Raw genomic sequence first — 21,381 nt, forward strand, 5'->3', positions numbered from 1 at the left:
ACCATGGTTATTTACAAGTACAAGGAATCTATGTTTCAGGCTAGCCGGTAAAATTTTACATATTTTGAATAGTTTATAATAATCTCCTTTACATTGATTCCTTGTCTTTTTATTTACTAGTAATTTTAAAAATCTTATTTGTAATGATTCTATTTTATCAATGTATGTTTTAAATGTTAACCCATAGCAGTCAAGAGCGTAACCTATTATGGAATCCACTAGTGCAAAATATAAACATTTTAGTATGGGCAATGAGACTTTAGTACGTAAATGGTAAAACTTTTCTAATAAAATTCTTAGTTTTCTACACAAAAATTCTATATGGGAATCCCAAGAAAAAGACGTATCTATTTTTACTCCTAGATAATTTACACAATTAACTTTTTCGATAGGTTTACACGTACAGTTAATTTTGTTGTTATGAAAGCAATCAAAGCCGTGCGCAAAAAGAGGAGGTGGATTATCAATAGAACTTAAATACGGGGAGTGAATAATTATCATCTTTGTTTTGTCAGCGTTTGATATGATGCCGTTATCATGTGACCATTTAACTACCGCATCCACATCCTCTTGAACCCGGCGACACATCTCCGAGAGGTCGGTACTAGCGCTGAGAGTACAAAGGTCATCAGCAAACATGTGGGCCGAGCAGTGACGTAATACTTCACAGAGGCTATTTACATACATCAGGTAGCACACTGGCCCACACCCAGAACCCTGGGGGACGCCGCAGTTTACTTGTTTCTCCTCACTGAATGCGTCGCCGACTTTCACACGGTAAGAGCGCGCCGTGAGACAGTCGCTGAACCAAGGGTTCAACGGCTGCCCCAGGCCGCACTCCTCCATTCCATTTAAGAGGGTCTCAGTATTTAAGGTATCAAAAGCCTTCTTAAAATCATAAAAAATAGCTACAATAATTTTTTTATTTTCCAAATGTGCATTAATTTCGTCTGTAAAATTTGATAATAAGGTGTTGGTGCTTTTATTTTTCTGGAAGCCATGTTGACATTCCGTTAAGATATTATTTTTTTGTAAAAAAGTTCCAATTTGATTGACAACACATTTTTCCATAATTTTGTCAATACTTGATAGTATAGCTATTGGTCTATAGTTCGAAAAAACTTTACGATCGCCTCTCTTATAGACCGGACGAACGATTGCTTCCTTTAATTTTTGTGGAAATTTGTGATATTTTACAGATAGATTTATCAGATTAGATAATACAGGGCTAATCTTGTCAACAATTATTTTTAAGTCAGACATGCGTATAAGATCACTGCCCGGTGATTTATTTTTGTTCATTTTATCAATTATTAGTTTTATATCCTTGCCATCGACCGGTTGCCATCTCATACACACATTCGATAATTTAACATAAGTCTTCCTTTCCAGCCATTTTTCATCACAGGAGTGTTATTTATATTTATATGGACCACCGCGGTTTAAAGCCTCTTCCAAGGTATTCAATATTTTCTATTTTATTCTCAATATTTAATTCAAATTTGTCGTAAATTATGTACGATACAAATAATATAAGAATTGACCAAATCATATGACTAATAATGTAAGATTCCTTTATAGCCATTGTGTGTGGCAGAATATGCGAACTTACGATTGTACCACCTTACACATTTTTGTTACATATTTTTGCAAGGAATAAATTATTATTATTATAAGTGCACAGCAGTGCAGTATTAAAAGTCGCACGCTGGAGCCACTAGGCCATCACTGCTCTTTAAAAATACTTCTCTTGGGAACAGGATTTGTGAATTTCCATGGACAGTTGTTTCTACTCTTAGTTGTTCTCCTGCCCGTTTGCCTCTGACAAATACAAATTAAACGCTAAAACACTGGAAGGACAAAGTTTCTATAACACTTTATTGAACATTGATAAAACCATGAAATTATAATAAATATACTATTTCATGGTGAAAAATACATAAAATTGATTTTCGAGATATCGAGTATAAAATGGAATTCTGAGTAAATTTATCACTTGTCGACTTCTATCTTCGTGACTTGGTAAGAATACTTTAAATTATATTCCTCTTTCCCTACCGTTACACATCACTATAATAAAAATATTTTAGTTTTTAAATATTTTTTTACAACACAAAAATATACAGTATTCACAATTTTCTTACACAATAATAATAATAATTATTAAAAATAAATATATGAACATTTAAACAAATTTAAAAAGTTAAAACATGTGAATTAAAAATGTATGTTTATTTGTTATATATAACCTACAAGCTCAGATATTAAAATAGGCGTGATTCTTCTTTGCCGGAACTACTCTGGCAACGTGCTCTCCGCAAAGCACTATCTTCCTCGGACATTCATAAGTCGAGCGGGCCTGATGGCATCCCCCAATTGTGCTGTGCCCCTAAGTTCGCTCCGGTCTCAACGCGCTTTTTCCGGTACCTGTACTCGCTCGGCAGTCGGCATAGTGCTCCGTGGCAACGCCTAAACACATCCGATCACTAAAAAAGGCGATCGCTCTTATCCGTCCAATCATTGTCCAATAAATAATACAAATTTTTAATTGATTAGCTATTCCTATTTAACAAATTAAATTCACCTATAACACCTAGACTTCATCTACACTAATATTATAAAGAGGAAAACTTTGTTTGTTTGTTTGATTGTAATGAATAGGCTCATAAACTACTGGACCGATTTTAAAAATTCTTTCACCATTCGAAAGCTACATTATCTTCGAGTAATATAGGCTATATTTAATTTTGAACAAAAATAGGGTTCCGTAAGATATTAGGGTTTTTCGGACACAAGGTGTAAAAAATGAACCAAAAAAGTTACCTATTTTGCGTACCCTGCCTAAACTATTAAAGATAGAACCATAAAATGTTCTAAGTAATTGTAGATCTTATAAAAATCTACAAAAAAGTCCGCGGCATACTATACCTATCTATGTTGAGTGAGGCACAATAACCATAAATGATATAATGACGTGGCAAAACGGCGTTTGCCGGATCAGCTAGTGTTTTATAAAAGGAAAAGCGTTAGTCTTACAATCTATTATTACTAAACGATAAAAAGGAAGTAACTCTCTAGTTCAAAGCTAGGCTTGCCATCAACTAGGTAAGTTCTTTTTGTGTCAAGTTCACATAATCATTTGCGGCTACTATTAAGTTTAATAGAAAAAGTTGATCCAATTTCAAAGTATGATTAAATGTGAATGTGTTTATTTAATATGAAGTTACATTTTCGCTTATGTAGCTTATACTGCAAATTCAAGACTGCATTTTTAGCATTTACAATTAAAACACAATTTGATAGGTCGCTACGTCGCATTGAGATTAATTTATATATTCACACGATACTTCTGAATATCTAAAAAGTATACAGTCATATGCTGATTATCTAAATTTGCTATGATTTGAACACAAGTAAACTTACGCCCGAACCCAATAATTAATAATAATTAACTATCTGAGATTGTGGTTTATCAGACCGTGACAGTCGATCGATCTCCTATCTGCATCTCAATAACCAAACCCTACGAAGACTAGCCATGTTTGGCGACGTTTAAAATGCTCTTTGTCGTTCCATTTTACTGAATTTTCACTCATATTTGATAACCAATGTAAACCAAATAAAGTAAATATAACCGTACAAATAACATTAAAATATACATGTGTATGTATAAAACATTAATCATAAAATCTGTTAAGATAATTAACTGTTGAAATCGAGCTTTCGTCAACTGTCATTTTCATACAAAGGTCTATCCAAAGACACCGATACGACCTCCCATGGATAACTTGTATCGACAGATGGCTATTACAATCCGTAGCTTGGTTATTGGCACACATGTTACAACATTTGGATTAAGATTACTATCTCAGCTGGTGGATTATGGATTGAGATAGGTTTTTTGGTTCGGGCGTTTGTACATTTTCTCATACAAGTAAACACAATGTTTTCAAGTATTATTTGCGTTTTAATTAACTGCTTTAGCTTATCAGTTAATATTCAACGGTGAATTTATTGACTCATTTTACCTCAATTTGTATGGAATAATGGGTTTCTTAATTATTTACATTTTCCTTGTACTTGCGTTAATATGCAAATTGGCACCAATATCCTTAAAATAGAAATAAATGATATAACATATATAAACATTAAACACGTTGTATAATAAAGCGATTAAATTTTAGCCTTTAATTGTTTTATTTTCAACACACAAATGTACAGAGTTTACGATATTCGTAAGCTTTAAACATACTTATAAAAAAATGATTAAAAACTGAGAAATGGAAAACTAAAACCAATGTTTTTAAGTTTGGTTCCTGTGCTAATGAACCTTTAATGATATTCGCCGGTACTATCAGGCGCCAACTTAAATCTTTAAATTACGCCTGTGCACTTGAAGTCTCTACTGAGTTGATTGATTTTAGTTAGTAGTTTGATTTTGTAGAGTCTACTCCAAAGGGACAAAATCAAAGTTGTGTCTAAACACCACTGATACCACCCTTGCGCAGCGCAGCCTAATAATAATAATTTATTTATTGCAAGAATATGGTACAAAATGTTAAGGTGATACAATCGTAAATCGTTCGCATATTCTGCCACACACGATGGCGCGCAATTTTGTCTTAAAGAATTTTACATTATTATTCAAAGTCAATTCTTATATTATCTAGTCTATTATATTATATACATTACATTACTAATTGTGACTTAATAAGTTTTGAAATTCAGAATAACAAAAACATCATCCCAGCTCTTTTGAAAGTTGAAAAGGTAAAGCGATTGAATTAGTTATTACAATAAAAATATTTTAAAATTGTGTGTATTAAACTAATAATTAAATATGTATCTTATAATATCCACCATGCTTCTTGGTCCTTTCGATTATGCCAAAAGTTCTTTCTAAAATTATATAGGTAATTATATACAAATACTATTGAACATTCTATTCTGTAGCTACTGGTTCATATTAAAAAAGAAAAATTCAGTTAAATAGTCTTCTTATCGAGAAATCTATATAACATACTACGCTACGACCTAACGCAGATGAAACCGCGTTGAACGGCTTATATAAACCGTTTTCTTAATTAAAAAGAAAAAACACATGAATGCGAAATAATAATTTATTGTCATTAATTAATAATCCTTAACAGCCTCCATGAAGTTGTCCAAGTAGATTCCTTGAGGGTCGTATTTCTTCAAGAAGTCATCGTAATCCTCTGGTATTTTCGAGGAGAGACCGCGGAGGTAGGTGTTTGCCAAATGCTTCTGGGCGTCGTTACAACAAAAACAGAATTTGAAGATATATTTGTCATCTATTAACCAACTTAAACGTAAAACCTGCTTCCATGGGCTATTAATGGAAGTATTAAATTTAATGAATCAAAATATTAAAATTATAACTAAAACTAAAACAGGAATCATCACTATGTTCTCTTTTATCTAGAATTAAGTCAAAAGTCAAAATCATTTATTCATATAGGTAACACAATGTACTCTTATGAATGTCAAATAAATAAAAAATATATATATGGAATGCTTCGAATTTTACATTTACTGCCAGTTCTCATCTCAAGGGCGTAGAACGACAGAGAAGAACTGGCAATAAACTCTCCGCCACTCTTTTTATTCTTCAAGTTTTATACAACGTTTGTATGGAGCTGCAACCATAACACCAACAGCTTAAGTAATAAATAATAATAAAATAAATTAAAAACAAAGATTTGTCCTCTATCAGCAGGAGGCATGGTGCACATAGGAGTAAGTGCAAATAGGAGCACGCGTGTTGTGGGAACAACACGCAAATACATAGTCGAAATAACTAACATCACCGCATACACGAATTCAAGTACGACCAGTCACCACAAGTAGCACCTGTTCACGAGTATCTGTTTCATGATCAATCAATATCATGTCCATCACATAGGAAAGTAGGTGATTAGCCTTCTGTGCCTGGCACACGCCGTCGACTTTTTGGGTCTAAGGCAAGCCGGTTTCCTCACGATGTCTTCCTTTACTGTTCGAGCGAATGTTAAATACGCACATTGAAAGAAAGTCCATTAGTGCACAGCAGGGATTCGAACCTACCTCAGGGAAGGCCACTAGGCCAACACTGCTCAAAATAGTAAGATACCCCAATAAATATTTTGTATATAAATTAGTAAATAATAAACTAAAACACTTACCACGGTAACTATTGAAACACAATTATTATTATAGAAAATATATGCTTTTATATATACCTACTTCACTACTACGTAAATTACAGTATTTAAGCTAAATCGGCGAATTCCATTGAAACACCTAAACGTGATTATGGAGAATATTTTTTTTTTTTATTACTTAATGTTAATTTGCCGTTTATGGACTAAAATAAACACACATTAACAGCAAGTAGTAAAAAAAAATATTTATATTTATATGGACCACCGCGGTATAGAACCCCTTACAATATTTATTTGGTATTCAATATTTTCTATTTTATTCTCAATATATAAAACGGTTTAATTCAAACTTATCGTAATACAATTCAACCAAATTAAAAAAAGTTGTCTTTTGCTTTGAGAATATCGTTTAACAAAGACTATTTATTACTTTCACTGCAATTTTTTATTAAGATTCTTTTTCTTTTTTTGCGACTAAGGCGAAAACTAGCTGCTGTGGTCTCTGGCAGCGCATGACCAGCGCTGTGGAACAGTCCTCAGCATAATGCTGAGCCAGGGCCAATTACAACCACAGCACACACGCATTACACACTTTAAACGTACCTAGTTCTTGAAAGAAAAAAATGATATCTTTCATTCTTTTTTATGTTGTTTTTTGATTATTGTTGTTTTATGTGTGTTTTGTTAGTTGTTGTTTTGTAGTATGTTGTCTAAATGCAAATTAATGTCCGAAGTATACAAACAAATGTATAATAAAATACCTTCTATAAGGTAAAATTTGTAATCTTCTTAAATCGCATTCAGAAAGGTCAATTTGAAATCATGTTATCCACTTAAATTATAATTTTTTCAATTAATAATTAAATTTGTAGATGGACACATTTATTCAAATCATGTTTTAGTACCTACCCAATTCTTGTATATAAATTAGAAGCGTTTTTATATTGATTCAGTTCGTGCACATCGGTAAGTGACAAATATTGATCTATGTAGCGCCCTCACCTCTTTTTCAATAATTTTGTTATAAAAGTTAGCGTGTTTAAAAATAAGAACATTCTGATGAAAAATCTCAAAGTGGTACTAAACTTTTAAAAATCCCATGTTATCATAATTATTTTTAAGCGTGACAATTTATTAATTATTTTATTTATTAATACTTCGTTGCAATATAAATAAAATTGACAAAATTAAATGAAAAGGAGGGCATCTCTTCCAGACAACAACATTTATGGTGAAATTGAGAGACGAGACTTACTGAGTTGAGATTTTTTAATTAAAACAGTCGATTGTTTCATTCGATCTCATATTTTGATGGTGGATACCAGCGACCTCCACGGTAGTAATACACACGCGGAGTTCCATACAAGGATAAGATTCACAGGATTTCACAAAACCCTGAATCTGACCCATAAAGGGACATAATATACTCTCATCAATAGTCAAGCCTCTAGCCTCAACCAGTGTAGGTAAAATTATTCATACTATTTCACAATGTATTGTAATACAGAAATAATAGTATCCTATCAGTATAATAATCTCTTAAAATAATTTCTATCAGACTATTCTTATTTAAACTTTAAAGTAGAATCCTAATAATATAAATATAAATTAGCGTAAACGTAAAGCTCTTTACTGTACTCTATGAATTATATTATATATATATATTACGTAAGAAAAATAAAAAAATAAAAAACTGGCGTTACAACCTTTTTAGGTCTGGGCCTCAGATTTCTGTATATGTTTCATGATCATGTGGTAATCTAATAGGCAAGTTGGTGATCAGCCTTGTGTGCCTGACGTACGCCGAAAACTTTTTGGGTCTAAGACATGTCGGTTTACTCACGATGTTTTCCTTCACCGATCGAGCAAATGTTAAATGCGTACATAGAAAGTCCATTGGTGCACAGCCGGGGATCGAACCTACGGCCTCAGGGATGAGAGTCGCACGCTGACGCCATTAGGCCAACACTGCTCACACAAAGGTAAGAAAAACCAATTCAAAATGTATTCCTTTTTTCAGATCAAAATGAAGGTTCTCATCATTATCACCGCGCTAATAGCGTGTACCCTCGCCGAGGATATCGTATACTACACCACGGAAAATGATAACATCGATGTGGACGAGGTGATGAGGCACCCGGACCAGACGAACACGTTTATTAACTGTTTCGTGGATAGGGCTCCATGTGATTCTCTTGGTCTGTCATATAAGAGTGAGTCTCTTTCATATGTTTATGAATAGTGTTAATTAGACCAGAAATTATTGATTTTTATAACGTTTCAACGTAAACAATCCATCCTGGCACAATTCGTATTTACGCATTATTTTAATTGGATTAACTATGAAATTTGAGAAGTTGAATTGATTTTCTAAAGTTAGTTCAATTTCATCGTTTCATGACGGTATAATTGGACTCAGACTATTATTGGAGCGAATTTCAGTTCATTTGGTAATCCATGTAATCAGTCTTTAAAAGCTAGGTCAAATACTTCTTTATCTATTTTTTTTGTATAATAAAAGGGAGGAAGGGACGCCCAAAAAGGGCAGTTATTGCAGCCCTTGGAGACACATTTTTAGTGGATACGTTGCCGGCCTTTGCGACAACTTAACTTTGAATACTTGGGAGCGTAACTGGAAGTCGGTTCCACAGTTCGCTAGTTCGCAAAAGAAAATGGCAGTCATCAAGGTGATCTGTCGTCTATATTATTGAAATAACGAGAAATGTGTATTTTACAGAAGACATGCCAGAAGCTATACTGACGGCATGCCACAGATGCAACAACGCACAGAAACACTTGTGGTCTCGGTTCTTATCAGGTCTTAAGCAATACTACCCGGAGCACTATGAGGACTTCCAGAAGAAATACGACCCGAATAAAATTTATTTGGATGCTTTGGAGAAGGCTGTTGAAGGATACTAAGGACTTTTTGCATTTGACGCTGTTTCTTAATAAATAGATTTTTCTTCATTTGTGTTTTTTGGCGCCTAAACCAAAACATTGATATGAAGATATCGGAAAATTTTGATAGCCGACTGAATGTGATATTCCTGGTTTGTGTAATTGCATTAATTGCGAAAATTGGAAAATTGGACATGTGATTGTTTATAAATGTCACGATGTATTGTCCAAGATTGGCATATGATTCGCTTTCCTCAATGCCAAAAAACACCATGTCTTGCCTATTTTGCTAAAATAAATATAGATTTTAGATATTATTATTACTATATAGGTTAAGAATATAATAAATACTGTACATTTGTGAGTTGGAAATGAATATATTTTAATTACAAATGGTTATAAATAACAAATATACAATGATAGTTTTTTATTTGACTGTGTTACATGTGTTTCAAAATATATATAGTTAAATTTAAATATTTTAACTTTTTAAATTTCTTTAAATTTTTAATTATTATTATTACTGTGTAGGTTCAGAAAATTGGAATACTGTTTATTTCTGTATTGGAAATAAATACTTCTTGGAATAAAAAAAAGAAACGTTTAATTTATTTTAAAAAATATAGTAAAAATTAATAAAACCTTTTGTCTTGAAACACTAACCAGCCAAACCTTGTCTAACCAGTGTTTTAGTTAATAATATGTCAGAGGCAAACGGACTGGAGGACAACTAAGAGTAGAAACAACTGTCCATGGAAATTCATAAAACCTGTTCCCAAGAGAAAAAGAGGTATTTTTAAAGAGCAGTGATGGCCTAGTGGCTACAGCTTGCGATTCTCATCCCTGAGGTCATAGGTTCGATCCCCGGCTGTGCACCAATGGACTTTCTTTCTTTGTGCGTATTTAACATTCGCTCGAATGGTGAAGGAAAACATCGTGAGGAAACCGGCTTGCTTTAGACCCAAAGAGTCGACGGCGTGTCCGACTTAGAAGGCTGATCACCTACTTGCATATTAGATTGACATATGATCATGAAACAGATACAGAAATCTGAGGCCCAGACCTAAAAAGGTCATAACGCCACTGATAATAATTATAAATAGGTATACCTATACATTGTGCACACAGATGGTACGTGGAGAAAGGCTTGCTAATGCTCGGATGAGAACGACATGAAAAATGAAAAATAAAATTTTCAGAGTCATTTTATGTTTAGAATAAAACTGTATTATTTCTGGACTTTCTGTATCCTACGTTTTATGAGTAGGTGTTTATTTATTGAAAACATTCATTAAACATGACTCATTGTCTCGTTCCGCCTAAAGAGCATATGTTAATTTATCGAAAAATTGTAATTTTCAATTTACAATAATTGTATAATACAAAATAATGCTAATTTACTGATATTCGACTCATTGGTCTAGTGGTTAGTACCCCTGACTACGAATCCATGGGTCCCGGGTTCGATCCCCGGCTGAGACGAACATCGATGTGATGAGCATTTGATGTTGTGCTTAGGTCTTGGGTGTTTAAAATATGTATTTATATGTCTATCTATCTATAATATGTATTTATATCCGTTGCCTAGTACCCATAACACAAGCTTCACCAGCTTAGCATGGGACTAGGTCAATTTGTGTGAATTGTCTTTAAAAAGAAAAAAAAAAGAATTCAATTCATAAAAGTATGCAATTTTTCATCATTGTTTTCTTATGACGTTATCTCGTAAAATTATCGTCCGTAAACCGACTTTTTACAAAAAAAAATATTTACAGCTTATGTATGGCCATTGGCCATATCTTTAATATAAAAATGAATCACAAAATGTGTTGGTAAGCGCATAACTCATCAATGCCTGGACCAATTTGGCCAATTCTTTTTTTACAATGTTCGTTGAAGTTCAAGAATGGTTTTTACAGCGAGAAAAAATCGAATAATTGCCGGAAAAATCATAAAAACAGCCCTTTTCTTTTTCCCATACAATTATTTTCTAACTAAAACGCAGTCAATTTGAGCTTTATTGCCGTTGTATAAAGTTCATATTAAATTACAAGCACTCACTGTTGTCTAAGCAATGTAGGTGTGTTCCTCCAAAGATCATAATGTGGAAACATGTCAAAGTACTTCATTTAAGCAAGAATATGAGTGTTGAGTTGCAAAATGATTATTTTTTATTCACAACGCCCGATCATCAGGGAGACGGTTCTGTTCAGGACAATTTTTAGTCACGACTATAAAATACGTAGGAAAAAAAACTGCCACATTACAAATCTTTATGACAGGACGAAGTCTGTCGGGTGCGCTAGTTTTAAATAATATACAATTAAATAATTTTTATGAAATTAACAGAAAACCTTTTGCTATCGATTAATCTTTTAGAAATAATTTTAAATAAAATGTAAATTACCCCCATACTGGCCCATACGCTTCACAAATAGATGCTCCCCGGCGAAGAGTCAAGAAAACTATTATTAAGCTGCGTGAGTAGGCGGGGAATGGGAGCTTGTTCACGCTGAACAGTGTGTACATACTATTGTACACATACATTAGAGTACTCTAATGTTCTTAATTTAATTCGTTACATAACCTACTGATGGAAAATATAATAATATTTTTTTAAGGAGATAGAACAAAGGTTAGTCGACATCACAGGAGACCGAAGAGCTGGCAGCTACCTTGGACAAAGAATTAGTCTAGCTATTCAAAGGGGGAACGCTGCCAGTATCTTTGGAACCATGCCTAAAGAGACTGCTTTTAATAATATATTTTAGTAATTATTTTTTAATACTATTGTTTTTTGTTATATTTCAAATAAATAAATTTAGGTATTTAAAAAAAAAAATAAAGAAGAAGAAAGAATTCAAAAGAGTTTCACTGATGTCTTTACAGATGACTGTTATAATTCATTTTTTTTATAGAACAGGGGTAATAGGGCAGGAGGCCTGATGTTAAGTGATACCGCGCCCCCCATGGACACTCTTAGAGGGCTCGTGAGTGCGTTGCCGGCCTTTTAAGAATTGGCACGCTCTTTTCTTGATGAAAATTCTAATCTTTCTTATAAAATGTAGTAGAAGCGAAAGTTGTAGAGAACTTTTTTCATTTAAATGAGCTAATACAACTTCTGTTATACAATAAATACAGGGTTCTTCATACAATTTGGTATATATTTTAACCAATGGGATTTGGATAAACAAACGAACGTACAACTCTAGGTGGGAATTAATTTTTTATTAGGTTAGTAGTTGTAGAATAATAATTGGAGAACAGTTGTGAAACTGGTAAATGGATGTTCGCCTCTTCTTCTTCTTCAGTCAAGCTCTTGGCCTCTATTCCATTGATCATTTTACAATTATAGGTAAACTATCTGTTTTCTATTTCTGACTCCAAATTTTTGAGTCTTGCGATGGTTAAAATCATGAAAAGTAACCATATGAGCAAGTTAATTGAACGCAGGCTTCAAACACACGACCTCAGACTTGTAAGTCACGTAATAGCAACACTGCTTTATCAAGTTGCTTGTTTGTTGTCAACCTCTCTACCTCTCTCTTTATTTGAGAACTGGCAGAAAATTTTAGTTTAGGATCATTATTTTAAAGTTCATAAGTGTATTATATCTTATAGTACACATGAATAATGATTTAATAAATATATAAAGAAGGTAAGTTAAGGTAGATAAAACAAAAGTGGTTAAATGCTGAATATTTTATTAATTAAACACAAAATTAGTATTCAGCCACAGCCTTTTCCAAAAGAGGCAAGTAAATGTGGTTAGGATCGTACTTTTCCTCGTAGTCCCAGTAGTATTGAGGATAGGACTCCTTCAGAGCCGTCAGGAAACGGTTCCACAAATGCTTCTGGGGGTCATTGCATCTGTGGCAAGCTGTGGGGACCGCTTCCGGCATGTTTTCTATAAAAGACACATAAAATTATAAATTCAATATACAATTACCAAAAAAGAAATTCGTGCTTCATCAAATCTTGATTATATGAGAAAGAAATATATATGTGTACTACTAATTTCAAACATATTTTCCTCCATTTGAATGTCTCATTATGACATCATGACTTACTTTTGTATGACTGACTCAGAGGGTCACATGGAGCACGGTCAACGAAGCAATCGATAAATCCTTTGACCAGTGTTGGATCCTTCATCGCTGTATCGATGTCCAAATAATCATTGTCCGTGGTAAAGTACACGATATCCTCTGCTATGGTCATCGCCACAAGGGCGGAAAGGATGATGAAGAGTTTCATGTTTCTGTAAAATAAGTTGATCAGTTGAGTTCCTTTTAATTGCAGATTATAATAGATTATTTTTCCGACCCAAATATCGGCCAATAGAATTGCACCATTCGACGTCACGTGGTACAACCTACATGGTATTATACTGATAATTTTTTGTGAAAATTTTCTCTGGTCGTTGCTTCAAGAAAAGTATTAAGTAGTTGTTTTATTCATTATGAAATTCTTATTTGTTAACTGTACATTTCGTCTCATGGTGCAATTCTATTGACCGACATTTGGGTCGGAAAAATAATCCCCCTTGTGGTATTATAAGTGATAATACTAATAAAGTGTTACAAAAACATCGAAATATTTATAATATTCAAATTCACTAAAATAAAATGTAAAACCTTACCAAATTGAGATCCAAATTGAACTGTGACAAGATAGAATGCAATATAGTTTATATACTAACTAATACTATTAGTAATAATGGTTAAATTAATTAAATTTACTAATTAATTTCTCTTATTGCATAGGAAAAATTGTACTAAATGATGAAATTGTAACTATCATTAGTAGGCAATCTGTAATGTGCCTAAATAGACTATATAATTTATTATAAATTAAAAAATCATTATAATGGATAAAATGCACAAATGTTTGTAACTGAATTTCGTATTATTTTATGAACTATCTATAATATAATAATTTGTTTAACCTAATGCCGCATCTATTCCGGGCTGTTCGGGAGGTTTGTTGTGTTTCCTTAAGGGAGTCGGAATAAGTTTAAGGAATTAAATATTATGACATTCTCTGGTCAATATATTCTTGAAGCCTTGATGTGGGTAATGGTTTTAAAAAAAATGGAGAATTTCATCTGTATAATACTCGAAACAAAAGAAATCTAAGCGTAAGACCAACCAGGCTTAAGAATATACAAAACCACTTATATGGAAATTATATTCTATTTTACAACATGAATAAATTTAAAACTCTCGTTAAACGAAAATAATTAATAAAGCTTTTTATAAATTTGACGATTATTTAAATGATCCTAATCCTTGAGATTGATCCAGTTTACTCACCAGGGATTTAGTTGAAATATTGTTGATATATTTTTTTTAAATTTCAATGATATTAAAAAAGTTGATTCATTTTACTTGATTTCTTTAAGTTACGATACGACGTTCTCAGTTATATATAACAAGCTGCCCCCGCGAACTTCGTTTCTTCTTAATGTGTGTGATTTTACTTATCCTACCTTTTTAGTACCTACATACCACCATGAAACATTTTGCTATCTACCCCAGAGACTGTTCGGTTTTCTGAAATGAAAACTTTTTAGGTTTTTCGGTTAATTTTTCTCTATATAAACCTCAGAGTTCAAGTCATAAGATTTTAATTAACAAATAATGTTGTATCATAACAAAATATAAACAAAAAAATTGTCTAAAAAATTAAACAAAATTTTTTGAGGTGGACCCCTCACTTAAGGGTTTGAAATATACATAGAAGCCAATTCTCAGACTTACTGAATAAGCATAAACAATTTCATAAGAATCGGTCAAGCCGTTTCGGAGGAGTATGGGAACGAACATTGTGACACAAGGATTTTATTTAATCGATATATATATATGTTAGCTATTCTATTCTTAAGTCAGATCAAACTGACAACACGATGTGCAAATTTGATTGAAATCGGTTAAGTAGTTTAGGAGTCCATAGCGGACAAACAACGTGACGCAAAATTTATACATATTAAGATATGTACCATACCATACATATACAAAATTCTTGATCTGGATTTTATGGTATGAGTATGACTCACTAGAACTTCGTATTCAGCTTTAATTAAAGTAGTTTTCTCGCCTCTTCCTTCTCGAGAAGATTAATGGATAGCAAAATGCTTTCTGTTAATTTTGTAAAAATAACTTTATTGTACATAATAATTTAAACAATATGTAGGCTGTAAATAATCGGTTTGCAAACGATAATTTTACGTGATAACGTTATAAGAAAACATTGGTGGAAAATTGCATACTATTTATTTTATAAATTTATTATTTTATACAATACGAGTTAATTGTTATTTTTTTTGGAAAACTAAGATACTCGTCAGGCGGAACGTGACACTGTCATGTTTTTTCGTGCGTTCATCTATACAGAGTGGTCAAAAAGTTATGATTTGAAAAAAATTTATACTTAACTTAATATTATATATTTAACTTAATATTAACTTCAATACACTCAATAAACAACTATAAATAGTATGTCTAACGCAAGAACTCATCAGTACAAATCTAGTGGATATTATGAAAAAGATACAGGATGTTTTCGAATTTTATTAAGAATTAGTAAAAAAAGTCAATTTTCTTATAAAAACGCAAAATAAATTATAACTCTGCAGGGGTTGAGCTTAGAGACCATCCGTAAAACAATTTTTTGCAGCTGATGACCTCATCTATCCCCTATATGCGTTTGATTCACGACTTTTTGGCCACCCTGTATAAGACGTTATCACGTCAATAAATAAATACCTACCCAAAAAATTTAGAAGACTGGCCAGAAATAATACAATTTAATTTCTGTAACAAGAAAATAACTCGGAATACTTTATTTTTTCTACAATTTTATTTCCTTCACCGTTCGAGCGAATGTTAAATTCGCACATAGAAATAAAGTTTGTATGGCAATTAAGGTTTACAATAATTTACCAAAAGAATTAAAAGATCTTCCGATTAGAGTCTTTAAAAAACGACTTGGTGTTTTGGAAAAAATGTACTATTCAATAATTGATTATTATTTGCGCGAGACACTGTAGTTGATATAAATTTAATAAAGTATGATATTTTCGATACAAATAATATAAGAATTGACCAAATCATATGACTAATAATGTAAGATTCCTTTAAAGACAAATTTGCGCGCCATTGTGTGTGGCAGAATATGCGAACTTACGATTGTACCACCTTACACATTTTTGTAACATATTTTTGCAATTAATAAATTATTATTATTATTATTATAAGTGCTCCTCAGGGATGAGAGTCGCACGCTGAAGCCACTAGGCCATCACTGCTCTTTAAAAATACTTCTGTTTCTCTTGGGAACAGGTTTTGTGAATATCCATGGACAGTTGTTTCTACTCTTAAGTTGTTCTCCTGCTCGTTTGCCTCTGACAAATACAAATTAAACGCTAAAACACTGGAAGGACAAAGTTCTATGAAACTGTATTGAACATTGATAAAACCATGAAATTATAATATATATTCTATTTCATGGTGAAAAATATATAAAATTGATTTCCGAGATATCGAGTATAAAATGGGGGTTTTCTGAGTCAATGTATCACTTGTCGACTTCTTTCTCGTGACTTGGTAAGAATACTTTAAATTATATTGCTCTTTCCTTACCGTTACACATCACTATAATCAAAAAATATTTTAGTTTTTAAGTATTTTTTTCCTACACAAAAATATACAGTATTCACAATTTTCTTACACAGTACTAATAATAATAATTAAAAATAAATACATATATAAAAATTTTAACAAATTTAAAAAGTTAAAACATGAATTAAACTGTATTTAAAAAATATGTATGTTTATTTTTTATTTATACCTTCAAGCTTAGATATTAAAATAGGCGTGATTCTTCTTTGCCGGAACTACTCTGGCAACGTGCTGTCCGCAAAGCACTATCTTCACTATCATCATAAGTCGTCACAATTTTCTTACACAGAACTAATAATAATAATTAAAAATAAATACATATTTAAAAATTTTAACAAAGTTAAAACATGAATTAAACTATATTTAAAAAAATATGTATGTTAATTTTTTATTTATACCTTCAAGCTTAAATATTAAAATAGGCGTGATTCTTCTTTGCCGGAACTACTCTGGCAACGTTCTGTCCGCAAAGCACTATCTTCCTCGGACATTCATAAGTCGAGCGGGCCTGATGGCATCCCCCCAATTGTGCTGTTTACTTGTGCCCCTAAGTTGGCTTCTGTCTCAACGTGCATATTCTGGTACCTGTACTCGCTCGGCATAGTGCTCCGTGGCAACGCCTTAACACATCCGATCACTAAAAAAGGCCATTTCATAACATTAAAGAAAGGAAAAAAAAGACAGCGGCATATTGAGTTTTTTGGCATTGAGGAAAGCGAATCGTCATATGTCAATCTTGTAAAATATATCGTAACATTTATAAACAATCACTTTTCCACAACGCTGTACACTAATAGACTTTCTTTCTATGTGCGCATTTAACATTCGCTCGAACGCAGATAGAAAACATCGTGAGGAAACCGGCTTAGACTCGAAAAGTCGAAGGCTATAGGCCTATTAGATTGACAAATTTCATAAAACAAATACCCTGACTCAGACCAAAAAATGTCGTAGACACTAATTTGATATTGATAGGAGTTAAAAACTAAAATTAACAACAATTATGAACTGAATACCTGACCAACTTCGTTTTATCTCAAGATTACGTAAGCTCTGTATGGGGGAGTCTTTGATTTACTTATTTGGTAATTACGTCAACAACACTTACATATTACCCACACATTGTATATGAAATGCATTTTCGAGGATTCCTACAAAAAATTAATACGTTTACGTACTATTAATTTTGAGAGCTTTGCTTACGTAATACTTGAACATTCTACCAATGATAATTGCTATTTTATTGTTTCTTGTCACAACAACAAGTCGTTATTTAATATATCATTAAGTAAAGATAAGAGCTATTAATTAATCGTTTATATAATTAACACATATTCTTGACTAAAGAGAACATAGTTTATATTCCTGTTTTAGTTTCAGCTATAATTTTAATATTTCGATTCATTAAATTTAATACTTCCATTTATAGGCCATGGAAACAGGTTTGATGATAAAATGGGTTAATAGATGATAAATATATCTTCAAACTCTGTTTTTTTTTTAATAGGTTTAAGAATTCAAGATGAAAATCATTTTGCTGTTAGCGGTTGTGGGCACTGCATTAGCCAATGAGGTTGATGTCTATACGACTGCTAATGATAATCTGGATATGCAGGCGGTGGTAAACGATCCAGAGAAGCTACAAGCCATGACTGACTGCTTCATGGATAGAGGCCCATGTGATCCTGTAGCTCAGAGTTACAAATGTAAGTGAAGCTGTTTTCTATGGGTCCGTTGGCTTTATTCGATGGCATAAGTCGAAATTAAAATCGCCAATGAATCGTTTTGAAGCGTGAATTGTGTTATGTGTGATGTTTTTATAATTAAGATAAAAATATTTATATTCTTAGTATTTACAATTTTCTTAACCAGCATAGTATATAATTAAACATTCATAAATATGAAATAAAAAAATTTGATAATTTCCACATTAGGAACCACGAATCACGGCACAATTGATCGCAATAAGAATTTCCTCGAATCGAATAGATATACTCGAAACAATCAACAACTGGATGAATGTAGACCTTCTAGGTCACTCAGATACAAGTAATATCCTAGGAATCAACTAATCTAAACCCAGTATAAACCAACATTACCGAGTTATTTGGCGATTTTGTTGTTTGCATTCTAGCAAAGAACAATGACGAGATCCAAAGAAACGAAATTTAACTTACGTGGTTTGCAAGGCAATGAATCCCATGTCATGCGGAAACCAAACATTAAACGCACTTGCGAGCCCTCTGGCAATGTAAGTGTCTATGGACGGCAGTATCATTTAACATCAGATGAGCCTCCTGCACGTTGGCCCCTGTTACAAAAAAAAATATCTCCAAATATTCATGAACGAATGCATTACTTTTAATTTGCAATTAATTTTAGTGATCGTCCCTGACTCCATCGCTCGCGCTTGCGACCGTTGTAACGACGCCCAGAAGCATTTGGCAAACACCTATGTCCGCGGTCTCTACTGGAATCTACCAGATGAATATATAAACTTCATGAAGAAATACGACCCTCATGGAATCTACGAAGATAACTTCAGGAAGGCTGTTAAGAATTATTGATTAGTGACAATAAATTATTATTGATGTGCATTTTTCTTTTTATTTAAGAAAACGGCCTAAAAAGCCGTTTAGGGCGAGTCTGCACTAGTTAGGTGGTAGCGTAGTATGTTACATACATTTCTCGATAAGAAGGCTTTTTACATGATTTTTTTTTAAATTGATATCTCAAAGATAGGAGTGTTTATATTATATGATTAATTATTATTTAACACAACGGTGATCTTACAACAAATGAGTACTCTAATGAGTCTCACGATCATAACCAAACTGCAAGGCTAACAGGCCTTGGGTTGAGACTTGGGTGACCTGAAACATAAATGGACTCTCACTCAATAAAGACGAACTCGATATACTAGTAGCTGAGCACAAACTAGACCTAGTCCTTATATCGGAGGCACACTGCAAAGACAAAACCAAAATTAAAGGATTCCAGGCATACACTACGAACCACCCATGGTACAAGATCAGCTATTTAGAGACAAAATGATGCACTATCTACTGCCTGAATATAGAACCGAGCAAATACAGGCTACTACGGTCGCAATACATGATACTTTTATGTCTCAGCTATTTACTGTCCAAAACATCGAATAGACGCCAACCTGTTCCTCACTTCTTCTCTAGTCTAGGCAATCACTTCATAACAGGAGGCGACTGGAACTCCAAACATGTCCATTTGGGGCTCAAGACTAATAACACCTAGGAAAAGACAATTGAAGTTCAGCACCGATACAAATCACCTAAACATAATTGCTCCAACAGAACCTGCCAACTGGCTGATCATAATCCGGGAGATACTCGATTTCTTCCTAACAAAAGGACTCTCCAAACAATACATGAAGATCAAGTCATGTGCTGATGAGTCATCTGATCACACTCCAGTCATACTTACTATCAGCTCCAGTATAATTAAAGTCGAGAGATTATATAACCAGCATACTGATTGGCCCTCCTTCAGGGCACATAAATGAAAACCTTTATCTAAGAAGTAAAGAAGCAGAAGAAATTGAAACAGCAGTAGTGCAGTTTACTAATCTCATACAAGACGCCGCCTGGCAAAGCATGCCTATTAACCAGCCCACAAACATAACATTGGACATAAAGATGATGATCCAGGAGAAACGCACATTGCGCAGAGTTTGGCAACTATTCCATCATCCACAAGACAAGGCCACTTAATAAAGCCATTGTAGAATTGAAGGAAGCTATAAGTAATGCTACAGAAAAGAATGTTCAATCGTATATAATTTTATAAATTTAGAGAGCATTTAATACACCAAGGCCAGCGATAAGTTCTATTACAAATGAAAATGCATTTTTTTGTAGTAACGTAATATTATTAAAATTTATTTCTACATATTTATTAAAGTTTCAGCAAAAATAAAAATATATTCTATTCAAAATCGCCACCTTTGGCTTTTATAAAAACCTTTAATCTGTTTGCCAACGGTTTCTTTAACAAATGTAATTAAATAATGTAATCGAAAGAAGTTTTTAAAATAATATACGTGTGCCAAATTCAAAATTATTAAAAAGTTGAAAAAAAAGCAAAGTTTTCATGTAACAGTATTTATGGCCTAGTTATATATTACATATTTTTAATTTGTAACAATTACTTCCACCTTTTGGCATAATCGAAAGAACCAATGGGAAGTAAAAAAGTAATGGTGAATGGAGAAAGAAAGCCATGGATATATTTGGAGTTAATAGTTTTTCTAATATACATATATAATTATTAGTTTAATACAGACAATTTGAAAAGATTGTAAGTGTTTTTATTGTTAAAACAAATTCAATCGCTTTAACTTTTACATTTTCAAAGGAGCTGGCATGATCCTCTTTGTAAATCCGATTTCCAAAATATATAAGTATCACTTCAAATACAGACCGCGCAAGGCTGGTGGCATTAGAGACTACTGGGTCCTTTTAATCTAATCCTAGGGGTTTTAAATCAAATCAAATCAAAAATCATTTATTCATGTAGCTAACACAATGTACACTTATGGGCGTCAAAATTTAAAACCATGACCATTTGCTATGAAAATTTGACAGGTGATTTAAATATTCGTT

At 32.7% G+C, this 21,381-nt stretch overlaps 2 protein-coding genes across 2 annotated transcripts; one reads left to right on the plus strand and one right to left on the minus strand.

The window, feature by feature from the left end:
- Positions 1-1,960: 1,960 nt before the first annotated feature.
- On the plus strand, positions 1,961-19,339 carry LOC125060658 (ejaculatory bulb-specific protein 3-like). The gene is made up of 3 exons (XM_047665651.1): positions 1,961-2,022; positions 18,252-18,450; positions 19,127-19,339. The coding sequence occupies exons 2-3, from the start codon at positions 18,267-18,269 to the stop codon at positions 19,309-19,311; spliced, it is 369 nt and encodes a 122-aa protein (XP_047521607.1). The 5' UTR covers positions 1,961-2,022; positions 18,252-18,266; the 3' UTR covers positions 19,312-19,339.
- On the minus strand, positions 12,750-14,010 carry LOC125060532 (ejaculatory bulb-specific protein 3-like). Its single transcript, XM_047665500.1, has 3 exons — positions 13,705-14,010; positions 13,133-13,323; positions 12,750-12,969 (listed from the first exon to the last, which is right to left on the minus strand). Exons 2-3 carry the CDS (start codon positions 13,317-13,319, stop codon positions 12,785-12,787), a joined length of 372 nt encoding a protein of 123 aa, XP_047521456.1. The 5' UTR covers positions 13,320-13,323; positions 13,705-14,010; the 3' UTR covers positions 12,750-12,784.
- Positions 19,340-21,381: the final 2,042 nt, after the last annotated feature.

The sequence above is a fragment of the Pieris napi genome, chromosome 2, assembly GCF_905475465.1.
Source record: "Pieris napi chromosome 2, ilPieNapi1.2, whole genome shotgun sequence".
Taxonomy (NCBI): domain Eukaryota; kingdom Metazoa; phylum Arthropoda; class Insecta; order Lepidoptera; family Pieridae; genus Pieris; species Pieris napi.

Coding starts and splice junctions, on each gene's coding strand:
- LOC125060532 (XM_047665500.1), bottom strand. CDS start 13,319: ATGAAACTCTTCATCATCCTTTCCGCCCTTGTGGCGATGACCATAGCA. Junction 12,970..13,132: donor TCTGAGTCAGTCATACAAAA/GTAAGTCATGAT, acceptor TGTCTTTTATAG/AAAACATGCCGGAAGCGGTC.
- LOC125060658 (XM_047665651.1), top strand. CDS start 18,267: ATGAAAATCATTTTGCTGTTAGCGGTTGTGGGCACTGCATTAGCCAAT. Junction 18,451..19,126: donor TGTAGCTCAGAGTTACAAAT/GTAAGTGAAGCT, acceptor AATTAATTTTAG/TGATCGTCCCTGACTCCATC.